This window comes from Chelonoidis abingdonii, chromosome 7, assembly GCF_003597395.2.
Source record: "Chelonoidis abingdonii isolate Lonesome George chromosome 7, CheloAbing_2.0, whole genome shotgun sequence".
Lineage (NCBI taxonomy): Eukaryota > Metazoa > Chordata > Testudines > Testudinidae > Chelonoidis > Chelonoidis abingdonii.
In genome coordinates this window covers 90,229,974-90,244,986 of record NC_133775.1, presented here as the reverse complement: position 1 = coordinate 90,244,986, position 15,013 = coordinate 90,229,974, and the positions used below count along the sequence as shown (strand labels likewise).

The 15,013-nt window shown below is 46.9% G+C and overlaps 1 protein-coding gene across 1 annotated transcript; it reads left to right on the top strand.

Annotated features, from left to right (window-relative positions):
* Positions 1-632: 632 nt before the first annotated feature.
* EFCAB9 (EF-hand calcium binding domain 9) lies at positions 633-12,965 on the top strand. The gene is made up of 4 exons (XM_032801464.1): positions 633-768; positions 9,366-9,514; positions 11,033-11,209; positions 12,810-12,965. The coding sequence occupies exons 1-4, from the start codon at positions 633-635 to the stop codon at positions 12,963-12,965; spliced, it is 618 nt and encodes a 205-aa protein (XP_032657355.1).
* The last annotated feature ends 2,048 nt before the right edge of the window (positions 12,966-15,013 follow it).

Genomic DNA, 15,013 nt, shown 5'->3' with positions numbered 1-15,013 from the left:
GCCTCTCTTTAACTACACCAGCCTAGTTTCAGTGGTACAACTTCCTAGTGTAGACAAGGCTTTAGGGCCCTGTTTCAACAAGGTCCCACTGAAGTCACAATAGACTCCGTGAACTCACACATATCTTGCTGAATTGGGGCCTTAAATCTACGTTTCCTTGCAAATGTGAGTTTCAGTCTGATTCTAATGTTCTAGAATGCATTTTAAAAAAATGTGATAAAAGAATAATTCTTCATGCTCATTTTAGAGGTGTACCCTGATTCCTTAGTGGTAGAGAGCCATTTGCTCCACAGTGTTCGGTTGATCACTCAGTGCCTAAGGTGCTTGCAAGAGCTTTGCTCTGTTCAGTGTCCTGTTCCAACTGGCTGATTGTGCATAGCAACAAGACCTTCACAGCGACCCACCCATCCTGTCTGCCTGGAAAGTTCAGCCCTTAGAGGCACAATCTGATGATGCTTGGCAAAAAAAACCCCAAACAAAAACAAACAAAACAAAAAAAAATCCCCAAACATTTCAATCAGGAGGATACATGATGTGTTCTGGTTCCGAAATGGAATTCTCTTGCTGTGATGTAGGCATCACCTCAGGTAACTGTGAATGATCATAGGTAAACAGAATTAGTCACTGCCAAGATGAGGCTGAAACCTGGGTGTTTTCTGCAGTTTCTGTATTTAGATAAAATACACTGCTTATTATCAGTGAGAAATGCTAGGGCACTTGCAGAATATTTCCAACTCCTAGATGTTCATAAAAAGAATACTTTGAATGGTAAGTACTTTCCACAGGTCCTGGAATTTGCTATCACTAAGATTAATGTTTATATCTATCTATCTATAAAAGAATCATCTGATGCTACAAAGTTTAGGATTTAAAAACTGTTTAGAATTTGTTTAAAAACTGTTTAGGGTTCAAAATAATTTCCAGAGACACTATAAATACCATGTCCCAACTATTACAACAAATACAGCACTCTGTAATGCTAATTGACTAGTTGGCTTGGTTAATGCTAAGTTCTGGAATTGCCCCAGATAGATGGCTTTCAGTTGTAGCATATGCCACCGTGTCTTGAGTGATATAGCACTTTCCATCCATTCTGAAAGGTTATATGACTGGTAACACATCAGATGCTGAAATAATACCCAGTCCCCATACCCAACCTACTAGCATGGTTGCAGTAACTGAAATTTGTTCAGCTCTTGCCTGAGATGTTAACTTTTTTTTCTCTCTCTCTCCCTGGTTCCTCTTAAAGCTGACAGTCCTGCAATTTAAATTAACTTGTGTGGCATCATCACCATCATTATTATTCATCATTAGCACTTGGTTAGCACTGAAAAGCCCCAATCAGGACTAAGCCACCAGTGTGCTAGGCACTGTACAAACACACAATAAAAGAAAGTCTCTGCACCAAAGAGCTTACAGTATAAATCAGTGATACTCAGAACTCAGTGGTTCAGGAGCCAAATTAGTGACCAACATAACCCAAAAGAGCCACAGGACTGTGAATTAATTGTTTTATTTGCTCTCTTTCTCTCTCTGTGTATATGTAATTTCTTGGTTATTCTGACCAAGTATTATTATTTTATCAACTACAACTGGATAATAACATAGTAAAAGCAGCCTGATTGGTTAATAATAAATGACACAGTGTTTGAAAATCATGTCCCGCAAAAAGCCGCAGGAGACACATTAAAGAGTCACTTGCAGCTCCCGAACCTCAGCCTGAGTATCACTGATCTAAATAAACACCACAGATGAAGGCTGGGATGAAAGGAGGTGATAGGGTTGGTGGGTGGCAAAGTCATATTCGTTCTGAAACATGTCACGCCAAATCTGTTCAGAGCACTGTAGGAGACTGCAAAAAAGACAGTTACTCACCTTTGTAACTGTTGTTCTTCGAGATGTGTTGCTCATATCCATTCCAATTAGGTGTGCGCGCGCCGCGTGCAAGTTCGTTGGAAGATTTTTACCCTAGCAACACTCAGTGGGTCGGCTGGGTTGCCCCCTGGAGTGGCACTGTTATGGCGCCGGATATATACCCCTGCCGACCCAACGGCCCTTCAGTTCCTTCTTGCCGGTTACTCTGACAGAGGGGAAGGAGAGCGGGTTTGGAATGGATATGAGCAACACATCTCAAAGAACAACTGTTACAAAGGTGAGTAACCATCTTTTCTTCTTCGAGTGCTTGCTCATATCGATTCCAATTAGATGATTCCCAAGCCTTACCTAGGCAGCGAGATCAGAGTGAGATGTTGCAGAATGCAAAACTGCTGAGCCAAAGGCTACATCATCTCTGGACTGTTGAACCAATGCATAAAGTGAGGCAAAGGTGTGAATCGATGACCAGGTAGCTGCCTGACATATTTCCTGGATAGGAACATGGGCCAGGAAGGTGGCAGATGAAGCTTTGAACCCGAGTAGAATGGGCGGTGAGGTGGCAAGCCGGAACGTGAGCCAAATCATAGCATGTACGGATGCAGGATGTTACCCAAGATGAAATTCATTGGGATGAGACCAGTAGGCCTTTCATCCAGTCTGCCACAGCTATAAAGAGCTGAGGTGACCTTCGGAAGGGTTTTGTTCTCTCGATATAAAAGGCGAGAGCCCTGCGAATGTCTAGGGTATGCAGCTGTTGTTCCCGATGCGATGGGTGCGGCTTTGGGAAAAAGACTGGGAGGAAGATGTCTTGATTGAAATGAAAGGCGGACACCACCTTAGGGAGGAAGGAAGGGTGTGGTCGCAGCTGTACCTTGTCCTTATGGAATACCGTATATGGGGGGTCCACTGTCAAGACCCGAAACTCAGACACTCGTCTTGCCGAAGGAATAGCGACAAGGAAGGCTGTCTTCCAGGAAAGTACAGCAGCGAGCAGGTGGCCAGTGGTTAGAAAGGAGCACCCATAAGCTTGGCTAGCACCAGGTTGAGATCCCAGGTAGGGGTCGGGCGTCTGACTTGAGGGTACAAATGTTCCAGTCCCTTGAGGAACCTTGAAACTATGGGGTGAGAGAAGATTGATCGACCATTTTCGCCTGGGTGGAAGGCAGAGATGGCTGCAAGATGCACCTTTATGGAAGAGACTGCTAGGCCCTGTTCTTTCAGGGACCAGAGGTAGTCCAGGACAGTAGGAATGGACACCTGCCTGGGGACTGAGTTATGCTGAGCACACCAGCAGGAGAAACGCTTCCACTTGGCCAGATATGTCATCCTAGTGGAAGGCTTCCTACTGCCCAAGAGCACCTGTTGGACCAAGGCAGAGCAATGCAACTCAGACTGGCTCAACCACGCAGCAACCATGCTGTGAGGTGAAGAGACTGCAGATCCGGATGGTGAAGCCTGCCGAAGTCCTGTGTTATGAGATCCGGCCAGAGCGGCAGGGGCATCGAGTCTGCCACTGAGAGGTGGAACAACATGGTGTACCAGTGCTGCCTCGGCCACACTGGAGCAATCAGGATCAGGTGGGCGCTGTCCCTGCGGAGCTTGAGTAAGACTCTGTGGATGAGCGGAAACGGTGGGAAGGCATAGAGTAGGTGCCTCTTCCACGGGATCAGGAATGCATCTGAAAGGGAGACTGGGGAGCCTCCCTGGAAGGAGCAGAACACCTGGCATTTCCTGTTCTCTTGGGAGGCAAAGAGATCTATGTAGGGAAACCCCCACTTCCGGAAAACAGAATGGATGACATCCGGATGAATCGACCACTCGTGAGACAGGAAGGATCTGCTGAGGTGATCCGCCAGAGTGTTCTGGATTCCTGGGAGAAAAGATGCTACCAAATCGGTTGAGTGGGCTATGCAAAAGTCCCAGAGGTGGCCGGCTTCTTGACAAAGGAGGGAGGAGCATGCTCCACCCTGCTTGTTTATGTAGAACATGGCCATTGTGTTGTCCGTGAACACTGATACACAATGGCCTTGGAGATGGTCTCTAAACACCTGGCATGCTAGACGGACTGCTCTCAGCTCCCGCACATTGATGTGCAAGGCCAGCTCTTGAGGCGACCAGAGGCCGTGAGTGTGAAGGCCCTCGAGGTGGGCACCCCAACCCAGAGATGATGCGTCCATGGTTAGGGCCATCGAGGGTTGCAGAGGGTGGAATGGCATCCCTGCACAGACTAGAGTGGGGTTTAGCCACCAGATTAGGGAGCCCAGAACCTTCCAGGGAATAGTGAGCACCGAGTCCAGGCTGTCTCTGCGTGGTTGGTATATTGAAGCAAGCCAGGTTTGAAAGGGACGGAGATGTAACCTCGCGTGCTTGGTCACGAAGGTGCAGGAGGCCTTGTGACCTACTAGGCTGAGGCAAGTGTGCACCGATGTTGTCGGGAAGGTTTGAAGACCTCGAATAATTGAAGCCATTGCTTGAAAACGCGACTGTGGGAGGCAGGTTCTGGACAGATTGGAGTCCAGAACCGCTCCTATGAAGTCTATTCTCTGCGTGGGTGTCAGAGTAGACTTCTCTGTGTTGATCATCAGGCCTAGGCTCCCGAAGAGGCCTTTGATGATGTGCAGGTGCTGCGACACTTGTAACTGGGAAGTCCCTCGAATGAGCCAGTGGTCGAGATACGGGTAAGCATGTACCCGACGACGCCAGAGGGAGGCGGTGACTACAGCCATGCTTTTTGTGAACACACGCGGAACTGTAGAAAGGCCAAATGGAAGTACAGTGAACTGAAAGTGTTGATGGTTGACCACAAAACGGAGGTACCATCTGTATGGTGGGTAAATTGCGATGTGGAAATACGTGTCCTTCATATCGAGGGCAGCATACCAGTCTCTCGGATCCAGGGACGGGATAATGGTCCCCAGGGTTACCATGCAGAACTTCAGCTTTATTATGAATTTGTTGAGTTCTTGCAGGTCTAGGATCGGTCGTAGACCTTCCTTTGCCTTGGGGATTAGGAAGTAGCGGGAATAAAACCCCTTGCCCCTCATGTCTTTTGGTACCTCCTCTATGGCTCCCATGGCTGGGAGTGACTGGACCTCTTGTAAGAGGAATTGCTCGTGAGAGGGGTCCCTGAAGAGGGACGGGGAGGGAGGGTGGGAAGGCGAGGTTGAAACAAACTGGAGGTAGTATCCCACTTTCACCGTGTGCAGGACCCAATGATCTGAAGTTAGCTGGGACCAGGCAGGGAGGAATTGTGAGAGGCGGTTGAAAAAGGGAGGAGAAGGATCCGGTAGAGCAACTGGTGGGCTGCCCTCGGGCGTCCCATCAAAAGTTCTGCTTGGGCCCTGCTGGTGGTTTAGCGGGCGCCTGATTTTGACCTCGAGGGCCAGACTGCCTCCGATGATTGCCTCTACCACGCCTTCTGCTAAAGTCCTGACGCAGCCTATGCAGGGCATTAGGGCGGTGTGGCTGGGGCTGGAAGGTCCTGCATTGGGTCACTGGCGTGTGCATACCCAGAGAGCGCATTATAACGCGATTATCCTTCAGACTTTGCAATCTGGGGTCAGTTTTATCTGAGAACAGGCCCTGGCCTTCGAAGGGCAAATCCTGAATAGTTTGTTGTAATTCAGGGGGAAGGCCTGATACCTGGAGCCAGGAGGTACGCCTCATTGTCACTCCTGACGCCAGAGTTCTGGCTGCAGGGTCTGCTGCATCCAGAGAGGCTTGGAGGGAGGTTCTTGCTACCTTTTTACCCTCCTCAAGTAGGGCTGTAAATTCTCGACGGGATTCCTGGTGAAGAAACTCTGTAAACTTCCCCAAGGACACCCACATGTTAAAATTATATCTACTTAAGAGGGCTTGTTGCTTTGCCACCCTAAGTTGGAGGCCCCCGGCTGAGTATATTTTGCGACCTAGGAGGTCCATGCGTCTAGCCTCCTTTGACTTAGGAGCCGGGGCTTGCTGGCCATGATGCTCCCTCTCGTTCACCGATTGCACCACTAAAGAGCAAGGAGGTGGGTGAATGTAGAGATATTCATACCCCTTTGAGGGGACATATATTTTCTCTCTACTACTCTTGCTGTAGGTGAAATCGAGGCTGGGGATTGCCAAATGGTATCCGCATTAGCCTGTACGGTGTGGATAAATGGAAGAGCCACTCTAGTAGGTGCATCAGCCGATAGGATGTCCACGACAGGGTCCTCTATTTTAGGGACCTCCTCCACCTGTAAGTTCATATTCTGAGCCACTCGTCTCAAAAGGTCTTGATGGGCCCTGAGATCAATTGGTGGAGGGCCTGAGGAGGAAGTTTCCACCACCGCCTCGTCAGGTGGGGAGGAAGAGGAGGAGGGGGGGGGGGGCTCCTGCACTTGAGGAGCGTCATCTGTGTCAGGTGGAACCTGGGTGTCTGCAGATGGTATCGTAGCCTCATCCGTGACCATGGGGGTGGGGGACGGCTTACTGTCGCCTCTGGTACCTGGTGTTCTGACGGGGCCGACCATGGAGCCACTGATGGAGCACTTTGGGCCTGGTGGTATGCCCACTGTGTCCAGAAGGACCAGTGATGAGGCCCTTGCTCATAGCTCTGGCTCTCTGGGAATATATGGCTGGGGACGTCAGAGTCACGCTCCTGAGGATAGGATGCGCTACCAGCCTGCGAAGACACCGATGTGTGTCTCGATGGCCACAGCGGTGCCGATAGACCCTGGAAGGGCGCCACTGTTCTGGATGCTTGATCCTGGGGCGGTACCGGGGAGCGATACTGGGAGCTATAACGGTACCACGAGTGAGACCGGGACCTTCTACTGTAGTGGTGCCGGGAGGTTGACCAGGATCTTGAGTCCCTTCGTCTGGAGCGACTGCGGGATACACAGTGCCGAGAGTCAGACTGATACCGGGAGTATCCGGCCGGTGAACGAGATGTCAAACGGTGCCGTGAGTGCCACCGGTATCACGATGGAGAGCGGTGCCGGGACTTCAAGCAGCGCCAGGGAACAGCATGATCGAGAGCGTCTGTGAGACCGTGATCTTGAACGGAAGGTGGCCTTACCAGGGCCGGTTTTCCGATGGGTTGTATGACCCTCACCGGCGGTGCCGGGGGTTGAGGCCGTGTCAACTCCGTCATGGCAATGAGCTCCCTTGCCGTGGAGAAGGTCTCCGGCATAGAAGGGAGGGCAAGCTCAACTACAGCATGAGCCAGGGAGCTGTCAGGCATTGGACTCAACGGCCCTTGTGGGACTGGACTCGACGGTGCTGCGCTCAGTGGAGCTGCAATTGGCGATACCACAGTCGACGGTGCCACGGCAGAGGATGGTGCCGGACGAACTGTCTTCGAAGAGCGCTCCTTCTGTGGAGCTGAAGCAGTATGTTGCTTCCTGGGTCTTGGGGACAGGGAGCAGTGCTAAGCAGATGTCAGTGCCGGTAGGGGTCAGTGCCGGGTCTTCTTCTCGGTACCGGAGTGGTCCGGGGCCGAAGGGGCGCTCCTTACCGAAGCAGTCTGTTGGGCGCTCGGTACCGACGCTGCAGGACTAAGTGCCAACTCCGTGAGGAGCTGTTTCAATCGAAAGTCCCGCTCCTTCTTCATCCTTGGTTTAAACGACTTGCAGATGCGGCACTTATCAGTAAGGTGGGATTCCCCTAGTCACTTGAGGCAGGAGTCGTGGGGATCCCCTATTGGCATCGGCTTTTGGCACACCGAGCATGGTTCGAATCCCGGTGCCTTGGGCATGGGCCCACACCGGGGTGGAGGAAGGAGGCTAATCCCCAATCCCCCCTTACTCTATATACGCAACAACTAATACTAACTATAACTACAAGAACTCAAACTATACACACAATAAACAGCAAAGAACTACAAGTAGCTAGGGACGTGGAGATCAGCATAACGGTGCCACTCCAGGGGGTGACCCAGCCGACCCACCGAGTGTTGCTAGGGTAAAAATCTTCCGACGAACGTGCATGCAGTGCGCGCACAACTAATTGGAATCGATATGAGCAAGCGCTCGAAGAAGTTGGCTTTCTCCCTGCCCTTAAGGTGCACCTTACATTGTACAATATCACTGTCAAGCTAAACATTGTTTAAAACAATTATTCAATAGTTAAAAAAAATAAGCAGTATCTGCAGGGAGTTTAAGCCCAAATTTTGACCTGCCCGAAGATTATTATGATAAGCAACGGGACCCCCAAAAGCTCTGTGGTCATTTTGATTCAAATTCATATCCAAACATAATGACTTGAGCTTGTCTGTTAAGGGACGCAAATCAGAATCCTGAATCCTTTTATCCCTTAGTAGGGCAAACATTTGGATGTAGGTTTCATGCCTTGGGCTCAGCTCTCATTTTAATCTGATGAAGAATATCGCATGGAGTCTAAACATCTTTTAAAAGAGAGTAAAACTATCAGAACCCACCAAAGAAATAAGTGCTGTGAGTTCCCCTGCTGTCCATGCCATGGTAGTGATCTAACCTGATTGCAGTGTCAAGTCTCATTTCCCCGTGCTAGTGACAAAGTACAAGGAAAAAAAACCAGAAAAGGGACAAATGATTGGTGGGGTTGGTTGCCATATAAAGGGCTGAAGTCTAGCCTCATAATATGCACATGCAGCTCCCTCTGGGCCAAAATCAGCAGGGACACACACGAGCCAATCCTAGGAGCTGCTGAGTGCCCTCAAATATGGCTGACATCAATGGCAGCTGAGGGCACCCAGCATCTCACAATATCCAAGACTTATAAACAATGGAAAGTATAACTTTAATCAAAGACGGTGGCTGGGTCTTTTCAATAAAACCCTGAAGATCGTACAGCTATGGCCTGGTATCTCCTCAGGGTAGATGAAATTCCTTTGCAAGGGCTCCATCATCACATTTCAGGTGAGCACGTGACTGAATGTTTGCTGCAGTTGCCTCGAAGGCATGGCACTTGCTGGACCATTCTGTAAAGAAAAAATCATCTGAAAAGATCTTTTATTCAGCACATAAGAAATTAATTTTTTCAGAGTGAAAAATTACAACTTTTAAGCAAATTTCTGAGGTGTTTTGTTCAAACACTTAAAAAAGGAAAAATGTGTTTTGGGCAGCTGAATAACAAACAAAAAACCCCCCACCAATTTTTAATTTTTTTTGTTTGTTTTTCTAATAGCTTGCACATTTTTTTAAACAAATTTGGACTTTTTTTTAACCAAAATTTGTCTTATAAAACAGTCATTTTCCTTTGGAAATTTTTTTTGCTGAAATATTTTTAACCAGCATTTTAACATTGGCCACTTTAGGACCCTCTACACGGGCACATTGCACATGTACACACACACACTACCTCTCTCTTGACTGATGTCACCGTGTGTCTATTATTACTATTGAACATTTCTCTGAGTTTGTCACTGTATTTTAATTGGCTGTTCAGTAACCTGAGCACCTTGGAGCAGTGGGTGCATTATAAATCCTATTAATTATTACTAACAGCTTTGCGCAGGTTAGGCCTAACAACCCACTGTTTTCCAGACCTGCAGCTTTATCACTTTCTCCATTATGTGACTGACCTGACAGAGAATCAGATCATGCTGGTGTTTGATTTGCTAGACTGGAATGCCACAGGGGAGATTGGCTTTGATGAGTTCTACATGCTGGTGTGCATCCTGATGTCTCACGAGGCAGGTAGCCTGGGGTCCCTGTTGGTGTGTCAGCCAGAAGCTTCAGAGAAGCTGATATTATTCAGTGCTTTCATAAACGGAATCAGCTAGCTGGGAGTCTAATCTTCACTTATAACGATAAGTAGAAGGTAGAAGAACTTTCTACAAGCTAGAAATTGTCTAAATGCTCTTATGTTTGGAGTAGGTGACCAGATGTCCCAATTTTATAGAGACAGTCCCAATTTTGGGGGCTTTTTCTTATATAGGCACCTGCTACTCCCCACTCCCTGTCCCGATTTTTCACACTTGCTGTCTGGTCACCCTAGTTTGGAGGCAACTCACTGAAAATAAAAAAACTTCAGCTCACAAAATGAGCCGCAGGCGCCTTCTACTTTCCACAAAATAGCAAGACTAGACCAGGATCCCATTTTCACAGGTCACCATTTTCCACCCTCTCCCTGTTGCGCAGTAGAGCACATGATTCTTCTTCAATCTTTGTCCTACAACTCTCTTTCTTAGTGATCGTTATTAGAGGTCAGACCTGTTCAGAAAGAAAACAGTAGCGTGGAGTGAGAATTAAAGTGTGTGTGGGGGAAATGAATGTTAACGCAAGCCAGAGTTGTACACAGCTCCCCACTTTGCAGGAGTCATACTGTAGCCCAAGCCTCTCCTTTTTCAGGGGGCAGGCTGCTAGCAATGTCATCCTGGGGAATCCTAAGAGGCAGTGCTTAATTTGTAATGAAAGAGGTGCCGGGACTCAAGCAATATTTTTGTACTTTAATAATGGATGCGGCAAACCCAGAGGTGCCAGGGCTATGAACTGCCAAGTCTAGAGGAGCCGGGGCTCATCCCTGGCACAAATTAAGCACTGCTAAGAGGGCAAAGACCATCCATGGATGTGCAGCTGGCCTGAGTACTTAGAGTCATTTTCAAGAGCAACTTGTGGCTTTGCTGGCTACATGAAGGAAAGTGGGACACCCAGGGTACATCTTCACTTCCGGCTGTATCGGTGGGTAGCAATTGATTTCTCGAGGATCAATATATCGCGTCTCACCTAGACGCGATATATCATGTGCTCCTGTCGACTCCGGAATTCCACCAACGCGAAGGGCGGTAGCGGAGTTGACAGGGGGAGCCACGGACATCGATCCCACGCTGTGAGGATGGTAACTAACTCGATCTAAGATACTTTGACTTCTGCTACGCTATTCATATAGCTGAAGTTGCGTATCTTTGATCGATCTCCCCTAGTGTAGTGTCTGTGTGCTCAGTTCATTTCCAGGGCTATCCAGCTCAGAATTATTTTGCAGCACTAGCAGGGTTTGAAGCTCTGGGGCAAGCAAAGCTGGATGCACGAGGCTAGGCATGCATGTGTGCAAGGAAGCCCTGAGTTCTTTTCTCTTCGTGTTGCAAGTGGGAATTAGGAAGGTTACCAGCTTTTATCATCTAGACTTGAACTATGATTGGTATTATATGTATTTTCTAAAGCAGGACATCTCTGCTCATTATTTGTTCCTAAACATTTTTGTCCTGAAACAGAACCACCTGGAAAAGCAGTTCATTTATCAACACTCTGGGCCTGTGTTTGAGCTGCTGGATATGGATGGAAGACACACAGTTGGCCCTAGGGAGTTCCAAGCCACTAGGTTCCTTTTTAACATCAAGAAGCAAGAGCTTGAAAAGATATTCAAGGACTTTGATGTCTCTGGAGATGAGGTAAGAGTCAAGGAATAACAAGCCCTTAATATTGCCCCATTTTATTTATTAACAAACAGAGGCTCCAGCTGAAATCAGAGCCCCATTGTATCTACCCAAGATCAGTCCCCATTAGGAGCTCACAATTAAAATAGACAAGACAAAGTGTGGAAGGGGAAACAGGCTGAAAGATTAACTGTCCAGTGTCACAGTAGTTGAGCTCAGGTCTAATGAGTCCTGCTGCCTGGCCATGTAGCTCAGTAGAGTTCCTCTCTTGAACACTGCTGTTGGCTCCAGCTCCACTCAGAGAAGCTTTATATTGCCCTGTTACCTTATGCTAGAGCAGCAAAAGTGGTTATGCAGAGCCTGCCATTCAGACAACTGCAGAAAGGGGGGACAGTCTTTTTTTGCCACACTGATTTATTCCATTCTTTATACTGAGGTCCCAGGTTATGCTGGGCTTTAAATCAGTGTCATCTGGAGACTGAGGGTTTGATTATGGTGCCCTTCTTACTGGGTAATTCACTTTCACCTTGGGATATAGGGGACCATCGGTGACTGACCTCTGTGATCTCTGCCAACTCCCCCTTCATCACTGTATTGAATATAGGATTCTTGACCTCAACTTTCAGGCTTGTAACTTTACCTCTCCCTACCTATCTGCTCTTGTATTGATCACGCCACTCTCGCTAACAGCGGAAGCCTCCATTGCCTGTTTGCCTCCTCCCATAAGCACCTCCATGCTTTCTCCTCTGCCCATCAGCCTGGCCTCTTTCAAACCCCTCCACAAGACCCATAACCAAGGTGAAGTCTGATAAATTGCCAGCCCATAATGACTAGATGGGTGGGGATTACTGGTATATTAAGAGCTTTATATAATCATGTCTTTCATATCACTGTTCTGTGTGGGTTTGTAAAGCAGCCTCACCCGGTAGTATCCAAGCACCTTCCCACCATACATTAAATGACAGACTAATGTCTGTCACAGGGGGTTCATTCCTTCTTTCTCCACAGGTGGCAAACTGTGTGTGCAATGTACTGTTCTAATTGGTGGTTTTGTCTTCCCCTCTCCTCTCCTCAAATTATTTAACAGCCACTTGTTGCATTTTAACTTAGATATTCCCTAATTACAAACTCATATTAGGAGATTGTAACAGTGCCTTAATCTAAGGACTCTGCTAGTGCCTGCGGCATCCAGACACAACCCTAATGCAAATAATGGTCCTGAAGCCAGTTATTTCTGCTTTGCAAAGGCCTATGGGCTGCTTGGTTAAAGGGCATTTTGTAAGAGCTTGCTTGTGGGGTTGTGCCAGATATAATTCTAAAAATGCAGATTTCCACCCAGAAGCATCATGATATCTGCAACCACTGTGGACTGGTAGAGTGATATTCACATGGTGGGGAGATGCCTTCACAGCTGCAGTATGGTCCTTTGAGATGGGCCTAGCCCATGACGTTCAGATCCAAACTTCTCCAAAGTTTGAGTGGAAGGAACATGGTGTGTATGTCTCGCTGGGATCCCAAATCTTGGGTTAGGCTTATCTCTGACGTTATGGTGGTATTAGCTATCACTGTCTTATTAAGATGCTATTTCATATTCCTCCCCCACCCCCAACACTAGCAACTGAACTACAAGGAGTTCAAGATGTTTACAATCTTCTGCATTGATAGACAACAGGAGAAGGAGAAGGAGAAAAAGAAGAGGTTGAATGAAGAGATTCCAGAATCATCTGGGGCAGATCTCACCAAGATCAGCATGCAACAACTACACTTCTAAAACACTATTTGATTCACTCAGGAACAAGTACAACCATCTCTCTCCCAGGCCTCAGCCACAGAGGTTTTTGGGTTAGTTTAAAACATCAACTTTTAAGAAATATATAACTCAAATAATGGTCCAAATAATTGCAGCTGTATAATTTTGTCCCCAGATCCCATCTCAGATACCGCATGCAAGTGCATAATCGGCTGTGATGTCATCCCATGTGGAATAGCTGATGCAGCTTGGACTTCAGGGCAAGCACATTCCTCGTATTTCACCCCAAGCCAGTTGCTAACATTCATGTGAACCCTTCCTGCCATACTGCATTGCTCAAGTATTTTAGGATAGCAACCCTGCTCCACCCTCCATCTACATTACATCTTGCTTCAGACAGAGCAGTTTTCCCAATACAACCATTTTATCACCTTTGAAGAGACCGATGAAATAAAGTTTAACATAAAACCCATCTGGCTCATCCCCTTTGATACTGGATTCATTCACGTTTGTCAGCTTTCCCCCCCATGCTGTTTTCTGTCCATATTAAAATGCATCCATTAAAAATAAGTGTGGGGGAAATGAGATGTGTCTCATCTCCCTGCACCCACTACTGTTGTTGTGAGGGAATGGAGCCAGCCAAAGGCAATGCTCTTTTCTTTGTGAAAATAAATCATCAAATTAAATCCATCTGTGGAGAGAATAGAAGGGATGGGCAGTTTCTCTTGTTAAGTACTGACCATTTAAACCATAAATGGAGCAGTTTATTAAACTCAGTTCCCCTTCTTATCACTTCTGCCATTCTCAATTTGCCTTAACTTAAGCCTCTGTGCCTTGAACTTTCCAAGCTGTAATTCTATAACAAGAAGGCTGAATCACACATGAAGGCCCAGCTTCTGAACTGAGGAATTGCCATCATGGTCCAGTGTTGTTACTTTAAGGGTGGCATAGGAATTCGTAACAGGAATTCTATTTCCCCACTCCCAAGGCTGTATTCCCAGGACTCAAGACAATGAAGTCGTTGAAGCCCCAGTTTTGAGGTTATTCAGAGAGATCAATTCATGTTTTCGAACCTGACAAAGATGGAATGGCTGTTGTAACGCTGGCCCCTTTTAGTAAAGTTATCTTTGTGTTTATCACTTTTTACCAAAAGATTCTGAAGAACTGTCAAAACTAAACTTTCAGCCAGATTCCCCTCTTGTATACACTGGTTTAAACTGGTGTCACACTGCATGAGCTGCAGTAGACTTCCTCCAGATGTAACAACTAGGGCTGTCCAGAAAACAAGAATTCCAGTTTGCAGGAATAAAAAATATGGAGGGGAACACTGGTTTGCCTGATTCACAGCTGGGACTTGAACTTGGGTCTCCCACATTCCAGTGAGTGACTAATCATTAGGCTATTTGTGATTCTGGAATGAGTACCTCTCTGATCAGAAGTTCCATCCCAGGCCTGCCAAATCTCCGCATAGATGTTTCATCTGAATAGATACATTGAAACTAAAACTTTGAGCAGAAACATAGTGGCATTTTCCAATAAAAACATTTAGTCAAAAATTTCTTAACCAGCTCTACTGATGAGAGGAACAGAATTAGGTCCTTAACATAGGAATCATTTCACCTACCACTATAATGTGACCCACTCGGAGCAAACTCCGTCAGCCTTTGCTATGATGCACAGTACACTACACAAGAGCTTAGGAGCAGAAGGAAGAATGCAATATCCAAACCTCAGATGGAGTGCTGGCAGGCAGAACGTAATTACCTTGTTGGAATTAGACCAGTTCAGCAGGGTTAACACCTACTGCAGTTAAGCAATGCTGGCCCATTTATAATATATTATGTAACCTGGTAGAATGAGATATAGCTGAATAGTCAAATAAAAAAGAAAATACATTCGCAAGTACAAATAGTAAATTGATTCCGTACTCATTAGGAGTGAGGAGAGTATTTTGGACACACACAGCAGCCATAAATTGTATGTTGACAATACAATCAGAACTGCTGCAACTGGACAGTGGTTTGCATTGGCATAGTCTCTTATTAGGGATGTAAAATGGTTCATTGGTA

Excerpts from the sequence above, each read along its gene's own strand:
- EFCAB9 (XM_032801464.1), top strand. The coding sequence starts at position 633 with ATGAGGCTGAAACCTGGGTGTTTTCTGCAGTTTCTGTATTTAGATAAA. Across the intron at positions 769-9,365 it reads TAAAAAGAATACTTTGAATG|ACCTGCAGCTTTATCACTTT; the intron begins GTAAGTACTTTC and ends ACTGTTTTCCAG. Across the intron at positions 9,515-11,032 it reads GCATCCTGATGTCTCACGAG|AACCACCTGGAAAAGCAGTT; the intron begins GCAGGTAGCCTG and ends GTCCTGAAACAG.